Raw genomic sequence first — 19,566 nt, forward strand, 5'->3', positions numbered from 1 at the left:
TGAGCATTCATGGCCCGCCATACAATTTCCATACCCGATGCAACCCTCGGGCCAAAAGGCTTGCCCACCCCTGTTCTATGGTCTAGGTTATGCAAGAGATCAAACTAGATGATCACTGTGGTGCTTGCTGGTCTTCGAATCTATTAACTTATTAACACAAATAATGAATTCCTCACTTTTCCAATATTAAGCAAATGTAGGAAAAAAACCCAACCATTTATTAGGAAATACTACATTCAAAATTTTGGAGTTATAAAACGCTAGTGTACACAGTTAACCTCTCCAGTGTAACTGGACACTTAAAAGAATGACTTTTACCCATCTTCACTGCTCCTTTCTATGATATTCAGAGGCATCACAAACTGAAGCAATTTTCACAAAAAAGAGAGAGCACTAAATAGAGAAATCAATTTTACTTCTCACCGATGAGCTATCCTGGGTAAACTTTTGTTGGATCAGAAACACCATGGACTTGGGTCACAATGTAGGGGGCCTCAAAGCCAAAAAAAGATGATTCACTCAGTCTCCAAGGCCACACACACACACACACACACATTTCAGTCAGAGACAAAACAATTTTAGTCAAAGATAAGGTGTGCAGGGAAATAGCTACTGGGGGGAAAAAAGTGCAAGTAACTATAAAAGTGAGTTTTGGTTTTCTTTAATATATTTTCAAATAATATTTACTGTTTGTACCCTGACACTTTGAGAAGCAGTCTCACAATATCTGCAGCACCGTCTGGGTTTTTACAGTTTTGATTATTCATTCAAGTCCAATCTCATGTCTGCAACATGCCAGAAACACAGCACATTTTCAGAATTGAACGAAATGGCTGTGCCGAACTAGACTGCAGCTGTTACAATAAATGTATTCCATTATTCAATGTTAACGTAGCCCTGTCCAACAGGACCTTTCATAAGCCAGCTGCCCAAAAAGGAAAGAAAAAAGATTGGCAGTTTACTTGTAAAATCCCATCAGTAGTGCAAAAGGCTAGAAGGCTCATGCAATTAACTCTACATTCAAGCCAGTACTTTATACAGTACTTTTAAGATAATAACCAGTAACTAGCATAGGCAGATATTTGTGGGGCTTAGTGATGTAGCTGAAATTCAATGTGATTTGTCTCAACAAAACTTACTCCCAGAAGAGAAGTCTAATGGTTCAGTTATCAGAGCCATATACCACGACGGGGTGGGGGAAAGAATGATTTGGGGTTAAATGTGACCTCAGGACAACTGTTTCTTGGCTGGGCAAGGATTTGGAAGCACTGTGGAGATGACTTTCCATCCTATGTGTATCCCTCCAGAAACGCCCTGCAGAAGATCAAGAGTGAGTTATAGTTAAGTGAAGTAGAAGGAGAACATAGGTTTCAGAGTAGCAGCCGTGTTAGTCTGTATTTGCAAAAAGAAAAGGAGTACTTGTGGCACCTTAGAGACTAACCAATTTATTTGAGCATAAGCTTTCGTGAGCTACAGCATCCGATGAAGTGAGCTGTAGCTCACGAAAACTTATGCTCAAATAAATTGGTTAGTCTCTAAGGTGCCACAAGTACTCCTTTTCTTTTTAAGGAGAACACAGGGGATTTAGGACTACTATGGGGAACACCATGCAGATTGAAAGGAATGACAAACTGGAGGATCTTCTCATCCAAGACTAGTCAGTCCTACAAGCATCATTACCTCGGGGAGGCAAGAACCTCATTACTTGAGGAACATGGATGAAAGTAGTAAAATCCTACCTGTCTAGACAATGAAGTCCAAGCATGAAAGATCAGCCCAAGGAAGAGAATGCAATCTATATCGTTGAGACAATCAAAAAGCAGAACAAAAAAAACCCTGACTGCAAACAAGGTCACCCTTTTAATTAGTTTTATGCTTCACAACAACTTCAGAAAGTGGGCCATTGAACAAGGAGAGTCACCAATGCAAAGTTTTCATTTTTACTTTCAAGACACTGCAATATTCATAGTCACTACAAAACATGTCCGATTGTAGATCACTCCGACATACAAAACAACTTGCAATAAAGAAATCCTACAATTCGCTCTCTAGTCTCTCTCATTTTATGTACCCACAGGCAGACAGAGAACCCTTCAGTAGTAGGCAGATGATGTGCTTGACTGAATATCCCAAAGCCATTTACAGTTTTACTATGTTGTGCCTTTTAGGGAGCAGGTTTCTCCAGTTTTTCCACTGACCTATTCAGACTGTAATTTGGTCAGGCTGCAGAAGTTCGTTTCAGTAGGCTTGTTCTATTTTGCATCTACCTGTTATGGACAGAGAGGATGATGTAGATTTCATTATACTGATGCCCCCCTTCTTCAATTTCCACCTCTCTGTGCCTTCTCCTCACCCGATTTCCTTCTTAGATACTCTCTCTCTGCTCTCTCTCTTCAGTCAGCTGAATACTGATACTTGGACTATAAGCTCTACGGGGCAAGAATCACGTTTTTGTTATATGCTTTTACACGCCCTAATACAATGTCGCCTAAACCCTCGTGTATTACAGCAACATAAACAACTACCACCCACACTTTTCAGAAAAAGGAGGTTGGTGACAAAAGCAACCCTTTCACATCCGTGGACAATATTGTAATGTACAGCTGCTAAAAAAAAAATGTACTAATATATAGCACTGATAGTGCTTCACTGGTTCAAAGTGTTCTGTGAATATTAACTAATTCATCTTCACAACACGCATGATATAAGTGTTTGTCAGTGTTTTCCAGATGAGAAACTGAGGCATAGGGAGGTAAGGTGATTTTCCTAGAACTGGAAGCAGCAGGAAAAAACTCACTTATTGGCTTTTTTTCCTTTGCATAATCTATGCATCTGGCTTAATCTATGCATCCAATAATCAATAGTCAGTGCCTGTAAATACTTGTGTTTGAGGGCAAATACTGCAGCATTAGACAATTTTTCTGAATACTCATATAACTGATGTGACAGTTTGATTCTCTGCTATTTGTTTCCCCTTTTATACTCCATACCCCCATTTCCCCTTTTTATACTTCATATTTAGAAATGCAAGCATTTTCATTTATATTTGTAAGCAAACTTACACTGAAGCATGTGATTGTTTCCTCCTTTAATAGCTTCATAAACTAATTGTTTGCAACTAACGTTTTTCCATTTGTATTTCTCCCTCTTTTCATAACCCCTAAATACTGTCACCCCAATACTAAATTACAAAGGGTCTTTTTTTTGTCCTTCATGAAATCTTCTCTGAATTTCAAGATTATTCATTAAAATTCCCAGTTAAATTTTCTGGAGAGGAAAGACATCTTGATATAGCCAGAAGACTGACTTTATTCCTCTAAAATCCAAGCCATGTAAATGACTATTGAACGCAGCAGCTGTGTTGCTGGCAGGGAAGACATAACAGAATAAAATGCTCATGGTGATGATTTCCCTCCCTCCAATGCAATTCATTACATAGTGATCCAATTATTCCACAAAAAGCCTTTTTCTTATAGCATGCTCTCCTTTTCACTTCTGTTTGTTTCCCCCAACCAAAACTATGCCAAGGATAGAATGCTTTGCAAATATTTCATGAGAAAATGCCATTTACACCCACAGCCTGCTCTTTCCTCTCTCCCACTCCCCAAAACAGAAGGATTTGAAAGCTCTTGATTTCTAATACAATTTGTAGATTTAAAAGCACAAATCAAAGAGGAGATTTTACAACAACTACAAAGGTGCATTTCACACAGAATGAAGGGATGGATAAAAAACCTCAACTTATTTAGAAATGAAAAATTTCTCAATGAGAGTTCCATAGAAGCAGGAGTGTGGTATCATGAAAAAAACTGGATTAGTGACCTATCACTAAGGATGGGAAATAATATTAAACAAATTACAGTGTTTTCCAAATACTGTTTGTAACTTTCTAAATTTTTTTCAATATGAAAGTTATATCTAAACTGTATCTATGTAAAATTAAGATCCTGCTGTATCAATGAAGGCCTTGTACACAGCTTCAAATAGGATGGTTTGTGAGGCAAACAGCATCTCTTCTGTTCAGGCTTCAATTATGCGTTGGAGGAAAGGGGGCAGAATTATCTTCCCTCTTGCCCCCACCACTTGCTTAGCTGGAATTAGGACACAAAACCAAGCTGTGCTTTTTGGGCACGTGAAGTTATGGTCAAAACTAGCACAATCATTTTAAAACAGAATGAGGAGCGTAAAACTCTCAGAAACTAACTTTCACAAATGTACGTATGATTTGTTTTCATATACAATCTGTGTTAAGTCATTATGTGCCTGTCTTCAGTAATGACCATTTCTGTCCTTAGGGTGCAAAATAAAACAAATCCTCAATGGACAATTTAAAAACAAAAACCATCAATAATGTACTCCATTAGATAGATGGTTGTGTGTCAGCGGGTGCTTTCCCACCCCCCATAACTTTGCACAGAAAAGGACAGATAGTATACACTGCCAAATGAAGTTTAGTGTCGCATTAAAAATTAAACATGGCTTCCTTCGTGCTTTTAACTGTAGTGTTTTCATTATTGTCCTAACATAAAAGTCAAGTCACTACTGGGTGTTTTCATGTGTTTCATGTTTTTGCAAGTTGAAAGACAATATTAGAAACCAGAACACAAGGCAACATTTTATAACAGTAAATTTTACTAATGACAGCTAGTTAACAGGATTCTATCAGAACTGCTTTACAAGTGTAGGACTATATTTTGGTACATGCTGTTTAGGGAGGCCCACCAGCAGTTGCAAGTGCACAGGGAGGAAGCTGATCTTCCAAACTCTGGCTCCCTCAAAACCAAAAAGAGACGACACCTCAAACACTCCCGTACAGCTGCAACTGAGAGAGCAGGGGCTACCAATCAAATGACAAACTCCACATTTGTTAGTATATGTTACATGAGGCCAAAGAACCCTATGCAGAAGCTCACAGATATTCCAGGTCCTATCAGGAATAATCTTGCTTCAATTAGCCTCCGTACATATTATAGCTGCACATTAGCACAGCTTTTGCAGTGTATAAGTACACAGGTTTGCGAAGCGGTTATATCACAATGGCCTATAATTAAGGCTGCGTGTCGGTCACGGAAGTCATGGATTCCACGACTTGCCGTGACCTCTGACTTCTGCAGCGGCTGGTGCTGGCTGCCCCTGGCTCCCACCAGCATGTCCCTACAGCTCCGAGGCTGAAGGACCAGGGTGCTCTGCGCACTGCCCATGCACGCCGCCCTCACAGCTCCCATTGGCTGTGGTTCCCAGCCAATGGGAGCTACGGAGCCAGCACTTGTGATGGGAGCAGCACATGGAGCCCCCTTAGGCCCTCCCCCCAGGAGCTGCAGGGACATGCTGGTTGAAGCTGGGTAGGGAACCTGCCAGCCCCACCAACCCCTCCCCAACAACAGCAGGGGTCCATGGCCCTACCCCCCAGCACCCATTGCTAAACAATACAAATTAAGCAGCAAGCCTGAACTTGCTTGTGTAAAGTATCGGACACAGAGGCAATACCAGCATTTGTCCATAATACTTCTCAGACTCCTTTACAAAGATATCAGAAAGTAAACAGTAGGTTATTGCTACATAGGGTTGCATGTGTTTTCATTCGAAAATGGAAGGTACAGTACATCATTTGTTCCTATTAAGTGAAAACCCTAATCATTACACAGCGACCAATGATAGCTGAATTTTTGGTGTTATCCACCACAGAAGAGCCTAAAAACCTCACCCCCTCCTTGTTCTTCCTTGTTTGGAATGGGCTGCAAGGATGAGAGTTTTCTGAGAACACCTTTTACCTCTCTCTAAAGAGTTCTCTATCAGTTAGCTAGTTTCCTCTCTCACTCCAGTAGTCAAAGCCTGAATGCAATGCACAACCCGTTTATTCAAGTTGCATGCTTGGGAGGTTCACAGAGGTTAACAAAGAACGGGCACTAGCCGCTCCATCTGTTACTTCCCTGGTATGCTGGGAGGGGCTTTGGCTGTTGGATCCACATATAGTCATGGATCACCATCCTAGGACTATCCCCAAAGAACTCCTTCACATGGGAGTGCAGGGAGACCTTGTGGAACTGTGCTTCTCTACCCAGGGGTACAGAGCATCTGTGCAGGCTCCTCCCATATGCAGTCACACTAGGTCTGCAGTTATCAAGGCTTACTGAGCCCACAGAAAAGAACATGGTTTGCCCCAGGTGAGCAATATCAGATGTAGGTATAGAAGGAGAAGGAATGTGGTATACTGGTTAGAAAAGGGGTTCTCAAACTTTTTCCATGGTATAACCACATCTCAAAAGACACCTCCCACTTACAACTGCACAATATCCCTGTGGCAGCTACAGCAATTGTTTATATGGAAATGTAAGATGAGGAAAGTATGCATGTATTTTAGCTGTTTTTATTACATTTTTTGAAAAAGAAAAATGGGTTTCCCTTTATTCTTCATTTCACTTCATTTCTGGTCCTCCTCTCCCCCAGTACATGCTTCCCTGACCCTTAAAGTATATCTACACTGAATCTGGGAGCAAGCTGCTGAGCCCAGCCCCTGGATTTAAGAGCCTGACCTCCAACCATAGTTGCAACATCGAAGCAGTATCTACACAGCTATTTTTAGCACACGCGTGCAAGCCCCACTGAGTCTGTGGGCCTGGGCAGGGAGGCTCACTCCCAGATACACTATTGACAGACTCTTCCCTAGGCATGCTGCCCAGACACCTGGTCCTCTTCTCCAGATACTCTCCAGCATAGTGGGCATAGGGATGTCTCCTTTCCTGCCCCCCTCTGATGGCTCATCTCAGAGGATAGTTCTTGGGTCTTCTCCTCCTCTTACACAGGAACAGTCCCTAGAAGTAGTAGTTACCATTGCTCCTGCTTTTCCGGGCATTCTGACTCTTCTTTGCAACATCTAAGGCGGCAACAGGAATTGAACCTGTGCCTTAACTACCTGTAAAAGCAGCTGGAAACCTTCAACTCAATCCAAAGTCAATGGTGGCTGCAGGTACCCAGCACCTCTGAAAAATCAGGCCTCAAATTGGCCACCCAAAAACAGAAGCAACCAAAATTGGAGACCACTTTTGATTGTTAAATCACCTGTAAAAGGAGCAAAATATGGATATACCTCAAAGGACTTCTGTGAAGCTTATTTTTTTGTAAAGCACTTTGATATCCTCCAAAAGGAGGAGCGAGCTACAGAGTTCAAAATATTACTATCAAATCCACAAGTGAAGCCTTATTACTGAAGAAATTATAGTTTAGTCTGTCTCCATTGTGACAGGTTCGGTCACAGAGACCCCCTTGGGACTGTTACCTGATGTGCTGAAACTACCTCTGAGCCTGTTTTCCCTGTCAGCTTGGGACTCCAGAACCCTGCCTTGTTGAACCATACATGCACATCTGCTGCAACACAGACCCAGGTCTAGTCCAGGCCCCCAAAGCTGCAGACTTTAACCAAAAACTGCTCAGCAAGTCACCTATCTCCAGCACCCAGTTCCCAATGGGATCCAAACCCCAAATAAATCAGTTTTACTCTGTATAAAGCTTATACAGGGTAAACTCATAAATTGTCTGCCTTCCGGCTTTCTTCCGGCAACTCGCAGAAGTTACTAGATCGCATGCCGTGGTTCTCATGGGGACTTCAATCACCCTGATATCTGCTGGGAGAGCAATACAGCGGTGCACAGACAATCCAGGAAGTTTTTGGAAAATGTAGGGGACAATTTCCTGGTGCAAGTGCTGGAGGAACCAACTCGGGGCAGAGCTCTTCTTGACCTGCTGCTCACAAACCGGGAAGAATTAGTAGGGGAAGCAAAAGTGGATGGGAATCTGGGAGGCAGTGACCATGAGATGGTCGAGTTCAGGATCCTGACACAGGGAAGAAAGGAAAGCAGCAGAATACGGACCCTGGTTTTCAGAAAAGCAGACTTTGACTCCCTCAGAGAGCTGATGGGCAAGATCCCCTGGGAGAATAACATGAAGGGGAGAGTCCAGGAGAGCTGGCTGTATTTTAAAGAATCCTTATTGAGGTTACAGGGACAAGCCATCCTGATGTGTAGAAAGAATAGTAAATATGGCAGGCGACCAGCTTGGTTTAACAGTGAAATCCTTGCTGATCTTAAACACAAAAAAGAAGCTTACAAGAAGTGGAAGACTGGACAGATGACCAGGGAGGAGTATAAAAATATTGCTCGGGCATGCAGGAGTGAAATCAGGAAGGCCAAATCACACCTGGAGTTGCAGCTAGCAAGAGATGTTAAGAGTAACAAGAAGGGTTTCTTCAGGTATGTTAGCAACAAGAAGAAAGTCAAGGAAAGTGTGGGCCCCTTACTGAACGAGGGAGGCAACCTAGTGACAGAGGATGTGGAAAAAGCTAATGTACTCAATGCTTTTTTTGCCTCTGTCGTCACGAACAAGGTCAGTTCCCAGACTACTGCACTGGGCAGCACAGCATGGGGAGGAGATGACCAGCCCTCTGTGGAGAAAGAAGTGGTTCGGGACTATTTAGAAAAGTTGGACGAGCACAAGTCCATGGGGCCGGTTGCGCTGCATCTGAGAGTGCTAAAGGAGTTGGCGGATGTGATTGCAGAGCCATGGGCCATTATCTTTGAAAACTCATGGTGATTGGGGGAGGTCCCGGACGACTGGAAAAAGGCTAATGTAGTGCCCATCTTTAAAAAAGGGAAGGAGGAGGATCCTGGGAACTACAGGCCAGTCAGCCTCACCTCAGTCCCTGGAAAAATCATGGAGCAGGTCCTCAAGGAATCAATTCTGAAGCACTTAGAGGAGAGGAAAGTGATCAGGAACAGTCAGCATGGATTCACCAAGGGCAAGTCATGCCTGACTAATCTAATCACCTTCTATGATGAGATAACTGGTTTTGTGGATGAAGGGAAAGCAGTGGACATGTTGTTCCTTGACTTTAGCAAAGCTTTTGACACTGTCTCCCACAGTATTCTTGCCAGCAAGTTAAAGTAGTATGGGCTGGATGAATGGACTATAAGGTGGATAGAAAGCTGGCTAGATATTTGGGCTCAACGGGTAGTGATCAATGGCTCCACGTCTAGTTGGCAGCCAGTATCAAGTGGAGTGCCCCAAGGGTCGGTCCTGGGGCCGGTTTTGTTCAATATCTTCACAAATGATCTGGAGGATGGTGTGGATTGCACCCTCAGCAAGTTTGCAGATGACACTAAACTGGGAGGAGAGGTAGATACGCTGGAGGGTAGGGATAGGATACAGAGGGACCTAGACAAATTGGAGGATTGGGCCAAAAGAAATCTGATGAGGTTCAGCAAGGACTAGTGCAGAGGCCTGCACTTAGGATGGAAAATCCAATGCACCGCTACAGACTAGGGACTGAATGGCTCGGCAGCAGTTCTGCAGAAAAGGACCTAGGGGTGACAGTGGACGAGAAGCTGGATATGAGTCAACAGTGTGCCCTTGTTGCCAAGAAGGCCAATGGCATGTTGGGATGTATAAGTAGGGGCATTGCCAGCAGATCGAGGGACGTGATCGTCCCCCTCTATTTGACACTGGTGAGGCCTCATCTGGAGTACTGTGTCCAGTTTTGGGCCCCACACTACAAGAAGGATGTGGAAAAATTGGAAAAAGAGTCCAGCGGAGGGCAACAAAAATGATTAGGGGACTGGAACACAAGTTATGAGGAGAGGCTGAGGGAACTGGGGATGTTTCGTCTACGGAAGAGAAGAATGAGGGGGGATTTGATAGCTGCTTTCAACTACCTGAAAGGGGGTTCCAAAGAGGATGGCTCTAGACTGTTCTCAGTGGTAGCAGATGACAGAACAAGGAGTAATGGTCTCAAGTTGCAGTTGGGGAGATTAAGGTTGGATATTGGGAAAAACCTTTTCACTAGGAGGGTGGTGAAACACTGGAATGCGTTACCTCGGGAGGTGGTGGAATCTCCTTCCTTAGAAGTTTTTAAGGTCAGGCTTGACAAAGCCCTGGCTGGGATGATTTAATTGGGGATCGGTCCTGCTTTGAGCAGGGGGTTGGACTAGATGACCTCCTGAGGTCCCTTCCAACCCTGATATTCTATGATTCTATAACACAGAGAGAGATGCACAGCTGTTTACTCCCCCAGGTATTAATCACTTACTCTGGGTTAAACAAAAGTGATTTTATTAAGTATAAAAGTAGGATTTAAGTGGTTTCAAGTAATAGACAGACAGAACAAAGTAAGTTACCAAGCAAAATAAAACAAAACATGCAAGTCTAAGCCTAATACATTTAAGAAACTGGATACAGGTAAATCTCACCCTCAGAGGTGTTCCAATAAGCTTCTTTCACAGACTAGACTCCTTTTTAGTCTGGTCCCAATCCTTTCCCCAGTACAATCCTGGTTAGTTCCAGCTCAGGTGGTAACTAGGGGATTTCTCATTACTTGCAGCCCCCTTGTTCTGCTCCACCCCTTTTTATAGCTTTGGCCCAAGGCGGGAATCCTTTGTTTCTCTGGGTTCCCACCCCTCCTTCTAAATGGAAAAGCACCAGGTTTAAAATGGATTCCAGTATCATGTGACATGATCCCATGTCCTGTAAGACCCCTAGTCTCCATTCTTCTGGGGCTGGTTGGCACACAGGAAGGCTTATAAGTAAACAGAGCCATTTACAACCAATTGTCCTAGTTAATGGGAGCCATCAAGATTCCAAGCCACCATTAATGGCCTACACTTTGCGTCGCTACAATAGGACTTCAGAGTAATACTTCATATTTCTAGCTTCAGATACAAGAATGATACATTCATACAAATAGGATGAACACACTCAGATTATAAGCTTTGTAATGATACCTTACCTTTGCATAAAGCATATTCCAATTATACTTATGAGTGTAAATATAATGTATTTCCATAAACATATGGAGTGCAATGTCACACCCATAAAAGGAGGTAAGGAAATTAAAACTGAACTCTGGTTCATATCTATTCCCTCAACTGCTGGACTAAAAGAACAGGTCATGAATTAAGTAGTCAGGATCACTTATAACTGAAACCAGCGACCCTCTCCTAACATTAGCCTCTGGTTCATCTCAGCTAATTACTCAGGAGAGCATGGTAGTAATAGGCTCTTCTTTCAAAGGATAAAAGGTTAGTTCTTTTTTTTTAATTCAGAATGACAATGATGAGCAACCTTGCCATCTTTTGGAAAGGTAAGATAGTTTATGGTCAGAGCACAAAAGTGCGACTCAGGAAAACTGGGTTCTATTCTCAGCTCTGAAGAATAGTTACTGTTCGAACAGTACCTTGAAAAATAAAAATATAGAGCTGTATATTAAAAATAAAATTACATTTAAGAACCACACTTATTTTATGTTTTTAAAAGGCATAAGCACTTGCAGATGTGATGTCATTTTTCTTTTTGTTAAATGAGTGCATAAAGTATGCTATGTGGTGTCAAGGTTCCTTCCCCACTCTGAACTCTAGGGTACAGATGTGGGGACCTGCATGAAAAACCCCCTAAGATTATTTTTACCAGCTTAGGTTAAAACTTCCCCAAGGTACAAACTATTTTACCTTTTGTCCCTGGACTTTATTGCTGCCACCACCAAGTGTCTAACAAATATAACAGGGCAAGAGCCCACCTGGAAACGTCTTTCCCTGCAAAATCCCCCCAAGCCCTACACCCCCTTTTCTGGGGAAGGCTTGATAAAAATCCTCACCAATTTGCATAGGTGAACACAGAGCCAAACCCTTGGATCTTAAGAACAATGAAAAAGCAATCAGGTTCTTAAAAGAAGAATTTTAATTAAAGAAAAAGTAGAAGAATCACCTCTGTAAAATCAGGATGGTAAATACCTTACAGGGTAATGAGATTCAAAACAGAGAATCCCTCTAGGCTAAACCTTAAGTTACAAAAAGACACAAAAACAGGAATATACATTCCATTCAGCACAACTTATTTTATCAGCCATTTAAACAAAATAGAATCTAACGCATATCTAACTCAATTGCTTATTGACTTTTTTGCATCCGATGAAGTGAGCTGTAGCTCACAAAAGCTTATGCTCAAATAAATTGGTTAGTCTCTAAGGTGCCACAAGTACTCCTTTTCTTTTGACTTTTTACAGGAGTTCTGACCTGCATTCCTGCTCTGGTCCCAGCAAAAGCAACACAGACAGAGAGAACCCTTTGTTCCCCTCCTACCCCCTCCAGCTTTGAAAGTATCTTGTCTCCTCATTGGTCATTTTGGTCAGGTGCCAGCAAGGTTGTCTTAGCTTCTTAACCCTTTACAGGTGAAACGATTTTTCCTCTGGCCAGGAGGGATTTAAAGGTGTTTACTCTTCCCTTTATATTTATGACATGTGGATATTGAGTGTTTTCTCCCTTGTGTCATTTAGCGTCTCTTCAGGTTTATGTATCATATTACAAACAGTAATAGCTTATACTATTCACCCCTCAACCAAGGAACAAAAAAAACCAAAACCAAAATATACCATACTTTTCCCATCTCTTAAATTAAAAAAAGATGAAGGGAACATTAACACAAACTTATTAAGAGTAATCAATACTGTGGTTAAGATTCTACTGTGGATGGCAACTGTTCACAGTTTAACAAATGCAAGTCAGGAAAGGAACACAGCTGAGAGAGTGTTTTTCAAATATCAAGATTACACTTTCTACCAACTGTCATCCAAGGTTTTTACAACACTTTACATAAGCATTATCTAATTAAGGGTATGTCTGCACCTGGAGCTTGGGGGGCAGTTCCTAGCTTGAGGAGACATCCGAGCTAGCTTTCATCGAGCTAGCACAGGAGTGGGCACGCTTTTTGGCCTGAGGGCCACATCAGGGTATGGAAATTGTATGGCAGGCCATGAATGCTCATGAAATTGGTGGTAGGGGTGCGAGAGGGGGTGAGGGCTCTGCCTGGGAGTGCAGGCTCTGGGGAGGGGCCAGAAATGAGGAGTTCAGGGTGCGGGAGGGGGCTCTAGGCTGAGACAGGGATGTGTGAGAGGGCTCTGGCTGGGGGTGCGGATGAGGGGTTTGGGGTGCAAGAGGGTGCTCCAGGCCAGGAACGAGGGGCTCAGAGGGCAGGAGGGGGATCAGGGATGGGGCAGGCTATTGGGTTACGGGGGGCGGTGAGGGCTCTACCTGGGGGTGCAGGCTCTGGGGCTCTGGGCTGGGATTGAGGGGACGGGGGGGGGGGGAATCAGTGCTGGGGCAGGGGATTGAGGCACGGGGGGGCTCAGGGATGCAGGCTCTGTGCAGTGCTTACCTCAAGCAGATCCTGGAAGCACGTCCACCCTCTGGGTGGTACACAGAGGCGCGACCAGGCGGCTCTGCGTGCACTACCCCATCCGCAGGTGCCGCCCACACAGCTCCCATTGTCCAGGAGCCATGGGGGCAACGCCTGTGGACGGGGCAGTACACAGAGCCGCCTGGCCGCACCTCTGTATACTATGTAGGAACCGGAGGGGGGGTCATGCTGACTGCTCCCCTGGGGCCATGCAGAGCGGGGCAAACCCCTGACCCCACTCCTGGGCGGGAGCCGAGGGCTGGATTAAAAGGTCTGATGGGCCAGATGTGGCCCGTAATTTGCCCAACCCTGTGCTAGCATGCTAAAAATAGAATGTGGCAAAAGCAGGAGGAGGGGCTAGCCACCTTAAATTCATACCTAGCATCTCTGATGGGAATGCACTTGGGGCAGCTAGCCCCTCCCACAGATCATGCTACTGCAGCTGCATTCTATTTTTAGCACACTAGCTTCATGAAAGCTAGCATGAGTAGGTCTCCTCACGCTAGGAATCACACACCCCAGATGGAAGTGTAGACACACCTTAAGCCTCTCAAAACCACCTGTGAAGCAAGTAAGCGATACAGGAATATATAGTAATATTATGAAGCGTAGCCATCTCTGGAGCACACCACAGCAACTGTTTAATAAAACAGGACCTGAAATGAATACCACATACAAGGGTAACTGCAGGAGAAATTTACAGAGGCAGATTATAAATTGAAAGAGTTGGAATTTGGCCTAGATACACGGATGTATACCCCTACTCCTATCATTGCCATTGGATCTCTATAATGACTAGAAGCTGTTAGGAACTTGTTTTGACATCTCATCCGGAAGACAAGAAGGGACACAGCTTTTTAAGAGACAGTATTCTCGAGAAAGATGCCTGAAGGTAGAGTATTTTCATCATTCAGCTAATAAACCAAGCCCCTGCGGTAACAGTTGGCACAACAAGACATCACTGTAAGGAAATACAGTGATTGCAGGCAAACTTTAAAAGAAAGCTTTATTGTATGTCAGTGTTATTTAATTCCTTTAGTAGCCGATAGTATCACTAAAATAAGGAAGCTGCTAGGAAACTGAATCTGTATGTACTCAGTGATAGAGTATTGATTTTAAACATGGAATTAAATACAAGGAACTTCATTCAAACAATATTAGGGGTCTGAAACTCACAAAAGCAAGCACATTTCTCCAGCACCCCCTTATGAACTACATATTACATGTGCTATAAAAATCCTAAAACTATTGGGGAAATTAGTGACAGAAAATCACTCACTGTCCCATGTCCTTCAGAGCACCAACCCATCTTTAAACCCTTTCATGTTGCATTCCCTTGCTGCTAAATACAGTGTTGTTCTTGTAAAGGTCAGACATTCCACTGGCTTGCAAATGACATAACAGGTATATGGAGCAGCACCCAACAACCTTTTAGCCCTGGGTATCAGGTACATTCAGTGACTACACAAGGCCACTTTATGGTACATTTTAAACTTTTCTTTATTTGTAATATTGTTTTAGAAGAATGAAGAGTACTTTATTGCCCTAGCCAATGCTGAATTCATGTGGCAAACTTTCATAAGTGGAGATAAAGAGGACATAGTGGGTTGTATTTATCAATGCTTATGCAAAGGCATCCTAGCTGGAAAGCCAACTACATTGATAACAGTTCTGAGCAAGAAAATGTTTCTTATTGTATTGTTATAAAGATGAGAGGAAACAGAAGTCTGTGTTCGCAGCAAGGCACACAGAAAAGAAGCTCCTTCCCGCCCAATTTAATTGTTGGAGAGGTCAATTTGAAGGGGGAAAAACAACGACACTGATGAATGAGACATATCTCATCAATTTTTAATCCTTAAAGTAGAAGCAAAGTTCACTTAACCATTTTAGAGAAAAGGGCAGATGCAGAAGACCTTTTGCTTTTACTGCCTCCACACTTCCTCGGCTGCCAAAATGCCCTACTTTGAGTACAGATTTTCAGTAGTTACCTTTGATTGGGCTTTCTCCTCTTTAGGAGCAGAATGGTAGCTGTCTTCAACATCCAGACACTCAGGAGAAAGAGTAAGTGAACTCTTAATGTCTTAATTTCCCTATCTGTGGGAAGGCATGTTGGACTGATTCCATCTCCCATTCCATTTGCAAGTAAGGGCAAAGTTTCTTTGCTCAATGAGCCCACAGATAGACTCCCAACCCTAATTATATTAGGAACTAATATGAGAATATATTAAGAGCACCACAATAAAGCAGCTCTGCCAAGGGTCAGATCTGGGGACTATAACCCAGATAACACCTTATCAGTTCTAAATTCCTTCATATTTAAATCTTTCCCCTAACAATAATTAAAGTGCGGCTCTATTCTGAATAGAGACCTTGTAAAAAGGCATCCTGGATTCTTTGTTTACCGTTTATCTATATCATGTGCTCAATTCAAACAGAAAAAGATTAAGAGTTAGATTCTCTGATGCATTCCTGCCCCTCAGTACTGCTCTGATAGTGCAAAAACCCTGGAAAATAGTGGCATGTGGCCAGCTGACCCAGCTCTTGTTCCACCTCACCACTTAACCCCAATGATTTAGATAAGGGCATAGAGAGTACACTTATAAAGTTTACGGACAATACCAGGAGCTTTGGAAGATAGGATTAATATTCAAAATGATCTGGACAAACTGGAGAAATGGTCTGAAGTAAATATGATGAAATTCAATAAGGACATATGCAAAGTATCCCACTTAGGAAGGAACCTTCAGCGGCACACGTACAAAATGGGAAATGACTGCCTAGGAAGGAGTACGGCAGAAAGGGATTGGGGGCTCATAGTGAATCACAAGCTAAATATGAGTCAAGCATGTAACACTGTTGCAAAAAAAGCAAACATCATTCTTGGATGTACTAGCAGGAGTGTTGTAAGCAAGACACAAGAAGTAATTCTTCCGCTTTACTCAGGCCTCAGCTGGAGTATTGTGTCCAGTTCTGGGCGCCAGATTTCAGGAAAGATGTGGACAAATTGGAGAAAGTCCAGAGAAGAGCAACAAAAATGATTAAAGGCCTAGAAAACATGACCTATGAGGGAATATTAAAAAAATAAGACCGAGAGGGGACACAACAGTTTTCAAGCACATAAAAGGTTGTTACAAGGAGGAGGGAGATCAATTGTTCTCTTTAATTTCTGAGGACAAGAAAAAATGGGCTTAAACTGCAGCAAGGACAGTTTGGTTGGACATTAGAAAAAGCTTCCTAACTGTCAGGATGATTAACTACTGGAATAAATTGCCTAGGGAGGTTGTGGAATCTCTGTCATTGGAAATTTTTAAGAGCAGGTTAGACAAAACACCTGTTAGGAATGGTCTAGATCAGGAGTTCTCAACCCTTATCTTTCTGAGCCCCCGCCCCCATGCTATAAGAATATAAGAATTCCAGGGCCCGGGGGGGGGGGGGGGGGGAGAGTGAGTGGGGGGGGAACCTTAGGGCTCATGGCTTCAGCCAAAGTGGGAGGGGGGCCTCAGAGCTCTGGACCTCAGCCACCAGGCAAGAGGTGACGGGGCCGTAGGGAGGAGCTGAGAGCTTCAGTCCCGCGGGGTGCTGGGGATGGAAGGGATCTCAGGGCTCCAACCTCACAGGGTGATGGGGCTGGGGGGAGGTAAGGCTTCTGCCCTGCAGGGTGCTAGGACTCTGGGCTTTAGACTCACAGGGGCACCAGGGCTCTGGGCTTCAGCCCCATGGCTGTGCTCCCACCTTCAGCTCCACTGGGATGCCAAGGCTCAGGGCTTCAGCCCCACATTTCTGGCTTCAGACCCATGGGGGGTGCTGGGCTTGGAATTTTAGCTCTGGGGGCAGGGAGGGGCACTGGGGCTCAGGATACCCTGCGGCTCCACTCCTGGTTTCAGCCCCATGGGGTGCCAGGGCTTGGAGTGCCGGGCTTCAGCCGTGGGGCCCTATGGCCCCCTGAAAGCAGCTCAGTTGAGAACCACTGGTCTAGATAATACTTAGTCCTCTCCTGAGTGCAGGGGACTGGACTAGATGACCTCTCGAGGTCCCTTCAAGTCCTGCAATTCTATGATTGTAGCAGGCGGACAGGGAGAATGTTAGAGGCATAGCTCTCTGGCTATCCTTAGCTGAATTACAGTTTTTTGGGGACCACTGCAAGCTGACAAAGGTTGGCACAATTGTCAGGATGCTCTAATTTGGGTTAGAGCTTCAGCCAGCACAGAGCCACCCAATGAATCAAGGAGCTGCACAGAAATACCCAATAGCCTCCTCCCACCGTTGTGCTAGGTTTCTCCTTGGCAGATCCATAATTTTTGGAACTACCACCTTGCAAATTCAGCATAGACTCAGAGTAAAGCTAGGTACTGTGCACACCATCACCAATAAAACATGTTTTGCAGGGCTAATTTGGTCCTCGGTGACACCTGTGTGACTCCATTGTCTTCAACAGGCCTGCACAGGTATAATGATTGGAATTTAGTAAACAATTCTACTGATGGACAAGATCAAATAGATACAGCAACCTCTAAGATGTGTTGGCTCTTCCAAGTCTATCAGTAGCAAAGAGTAGTAAAAACATGTTTTAAATCACTACTATCAGCAGATAAAACACTGAATGCACACAGACAGGATATGTCCGGAGAAAGTAGGGGCTGTTTTCCCATAATTACTTGTCATTTTACAAGAACTTCTGGGTTACTGAAAAAAAGAAAGCGAACCTCATCATTTTTGGGGTTTTTTTTTTTTAATACACATATCCCTATGACCTTTGAATTTAACCAAACAAACCTTGGACTATCAAACTAGGGAGAGATTTCTGACTCTTTAATTAAAAACTCAGAGTTAATCTGGTATTGTTCAGGACAATATGGTGTTAACATTGAAGTTTAATGCTGCCATTTAAAATCTCACTTCATTGCTGATCATTTCAGAAGAAACATCAAGCTACTCTGATTCTGTGGACTAAGTTTGGGATTGTGGTCAGCACTTATATAGAGCACCATCATTTTCTCCCTCCAGAATCTGACCCCCAATTATTTTTCATTGCTTTAACTGGAGTCCCTCAGGCTTCTTGTCTTTTCAGATCATGAGTGCTTATCAGAAATCTGATGACACAGTCAAAGTGATGTATATCAACTAGTAGAAAGAGTACTCCAGTACTTTTATTTTAAAATTAAAGGACTGTGATATTACCACACAGTACCGATACATCATCAACAGGATAAGAAAAAGACGGTCCCAGGAAAAATAAATCAAACACTAGAATCTCAAACTTGGTTACTGAGGGTTTATATCTTCCCCTCCTCACCAAACACAATAATAAAAAGGACAAAACAGGACACACACGGAGAATTGAAACATTACTCACCATTTCCTGAGATGCATATTTAGGATCTTCAGGATCAACTGACCAATAGCAGAAATCAAAGCCAAAAGCCACAATCTTCTCTCTTGTGTCCCACAGGCCCTCAAGCCTACTGTCTACCTGAATAGGGGGGAAGATAGAGAAAGCACTTGAATTTGAGGATTACCAAAGAGCATAATTTAAAAACTTTGTCCCAGATATACTTTTCCCCCCTCTCACAACACAAATATTCATGGCTTCAAGTTCATACTGTTTTCATTTTCTTGCACAAAAGTCAAAGAAAAAATATGGATGGATCCATCACAAAGCTGCTAGTAAAACTTTCACTGAGCAGTTCATTCACCACTTCTCTCCTACTTCAAAAAAAGTACAATGCACTTAAGCGTTTTCCATCCAACGATTTCCAAGCATTTTACAAGCATTACTGAGTTAATCCTCACAACGTCCATTTTAGGTAGGAAAGCATTATCCCCATTTTACAGATGGAGAAACCAAATCCCAGAGGTTAAATGACTATGTTTATGGTAGAGCCAGAAATACGAACCACACCTCCCAACTCCTAGTATTACGCTTTAACCACAAGTCTATCTACTCTCCTTCTTTACCTTGCTGTATTAACAGTTTATCAGTTCTCCTCCTTCAGTGTGTTATGGATTACAAAGTGCCCAGAGCAAATCCTGAGTTTTGATTAACCAGTAATCACAACCAAACCCTCCAGACATAGCATAGGCTGGAGCTACTTCTTTTTGTTACTGAAGTATTTCATTTAGGATATATGTCTTCACTAAAAATGTAGCTTGGGTAACTGGCATTCAGGTCTAAGCACCTAGCCTAGCCCACGTGTGAGTAGCCACACTGCAAAGCCGTACCCGAATTACTACAACCTCACTAGTGCTATACTCATCTGCATGTGTCATTAGGATTTGGAGGGGCATATCCCATGGCTCTTTTGGGCTGCAATAAGCTGAGCTTCTCTATAATTCTTTCATATTAAGTTGCAG

At 43.2% G+C, this 19,566-nt stretch overlaps 1 protein-coding gene across 1 annotated transcript in view; it reads right to left on the bottom strand.

Moving 5' to 3' along the window:
• Positions 1–19,566, bottom strand: part of STARD9 (StAR related lipid transfer domain containing 9) — a 200,271-nt gene that overhangs the window by 141,274 nt on the left and 39,431 nt on the right. The window contains exon 3 of the mRNA XM_074955639.1: positions 18,569–18,685. Within this exon, the coding sequence (XP_074811740.1) occupies positions 18,569–18,685 (117 nt within the window). The remainder of the gene's footprint in view (positions 1–18,568; positions 18,686–19,566) is intronic.

The sequence above is a fragment of the Natator depressus genome, chromosome 6 (genome assembly GCF_965152275.1).
Source record: "Natator depressus isolate rNatDep1 chromosome 6, rNatDep2.hap1, whole genome shotgun sequence".
Lineage (NCBI taxonomy): Eukaryota > Metazoa > Chordata > Testudines > Cheloniidae > Natator > Natator depressus.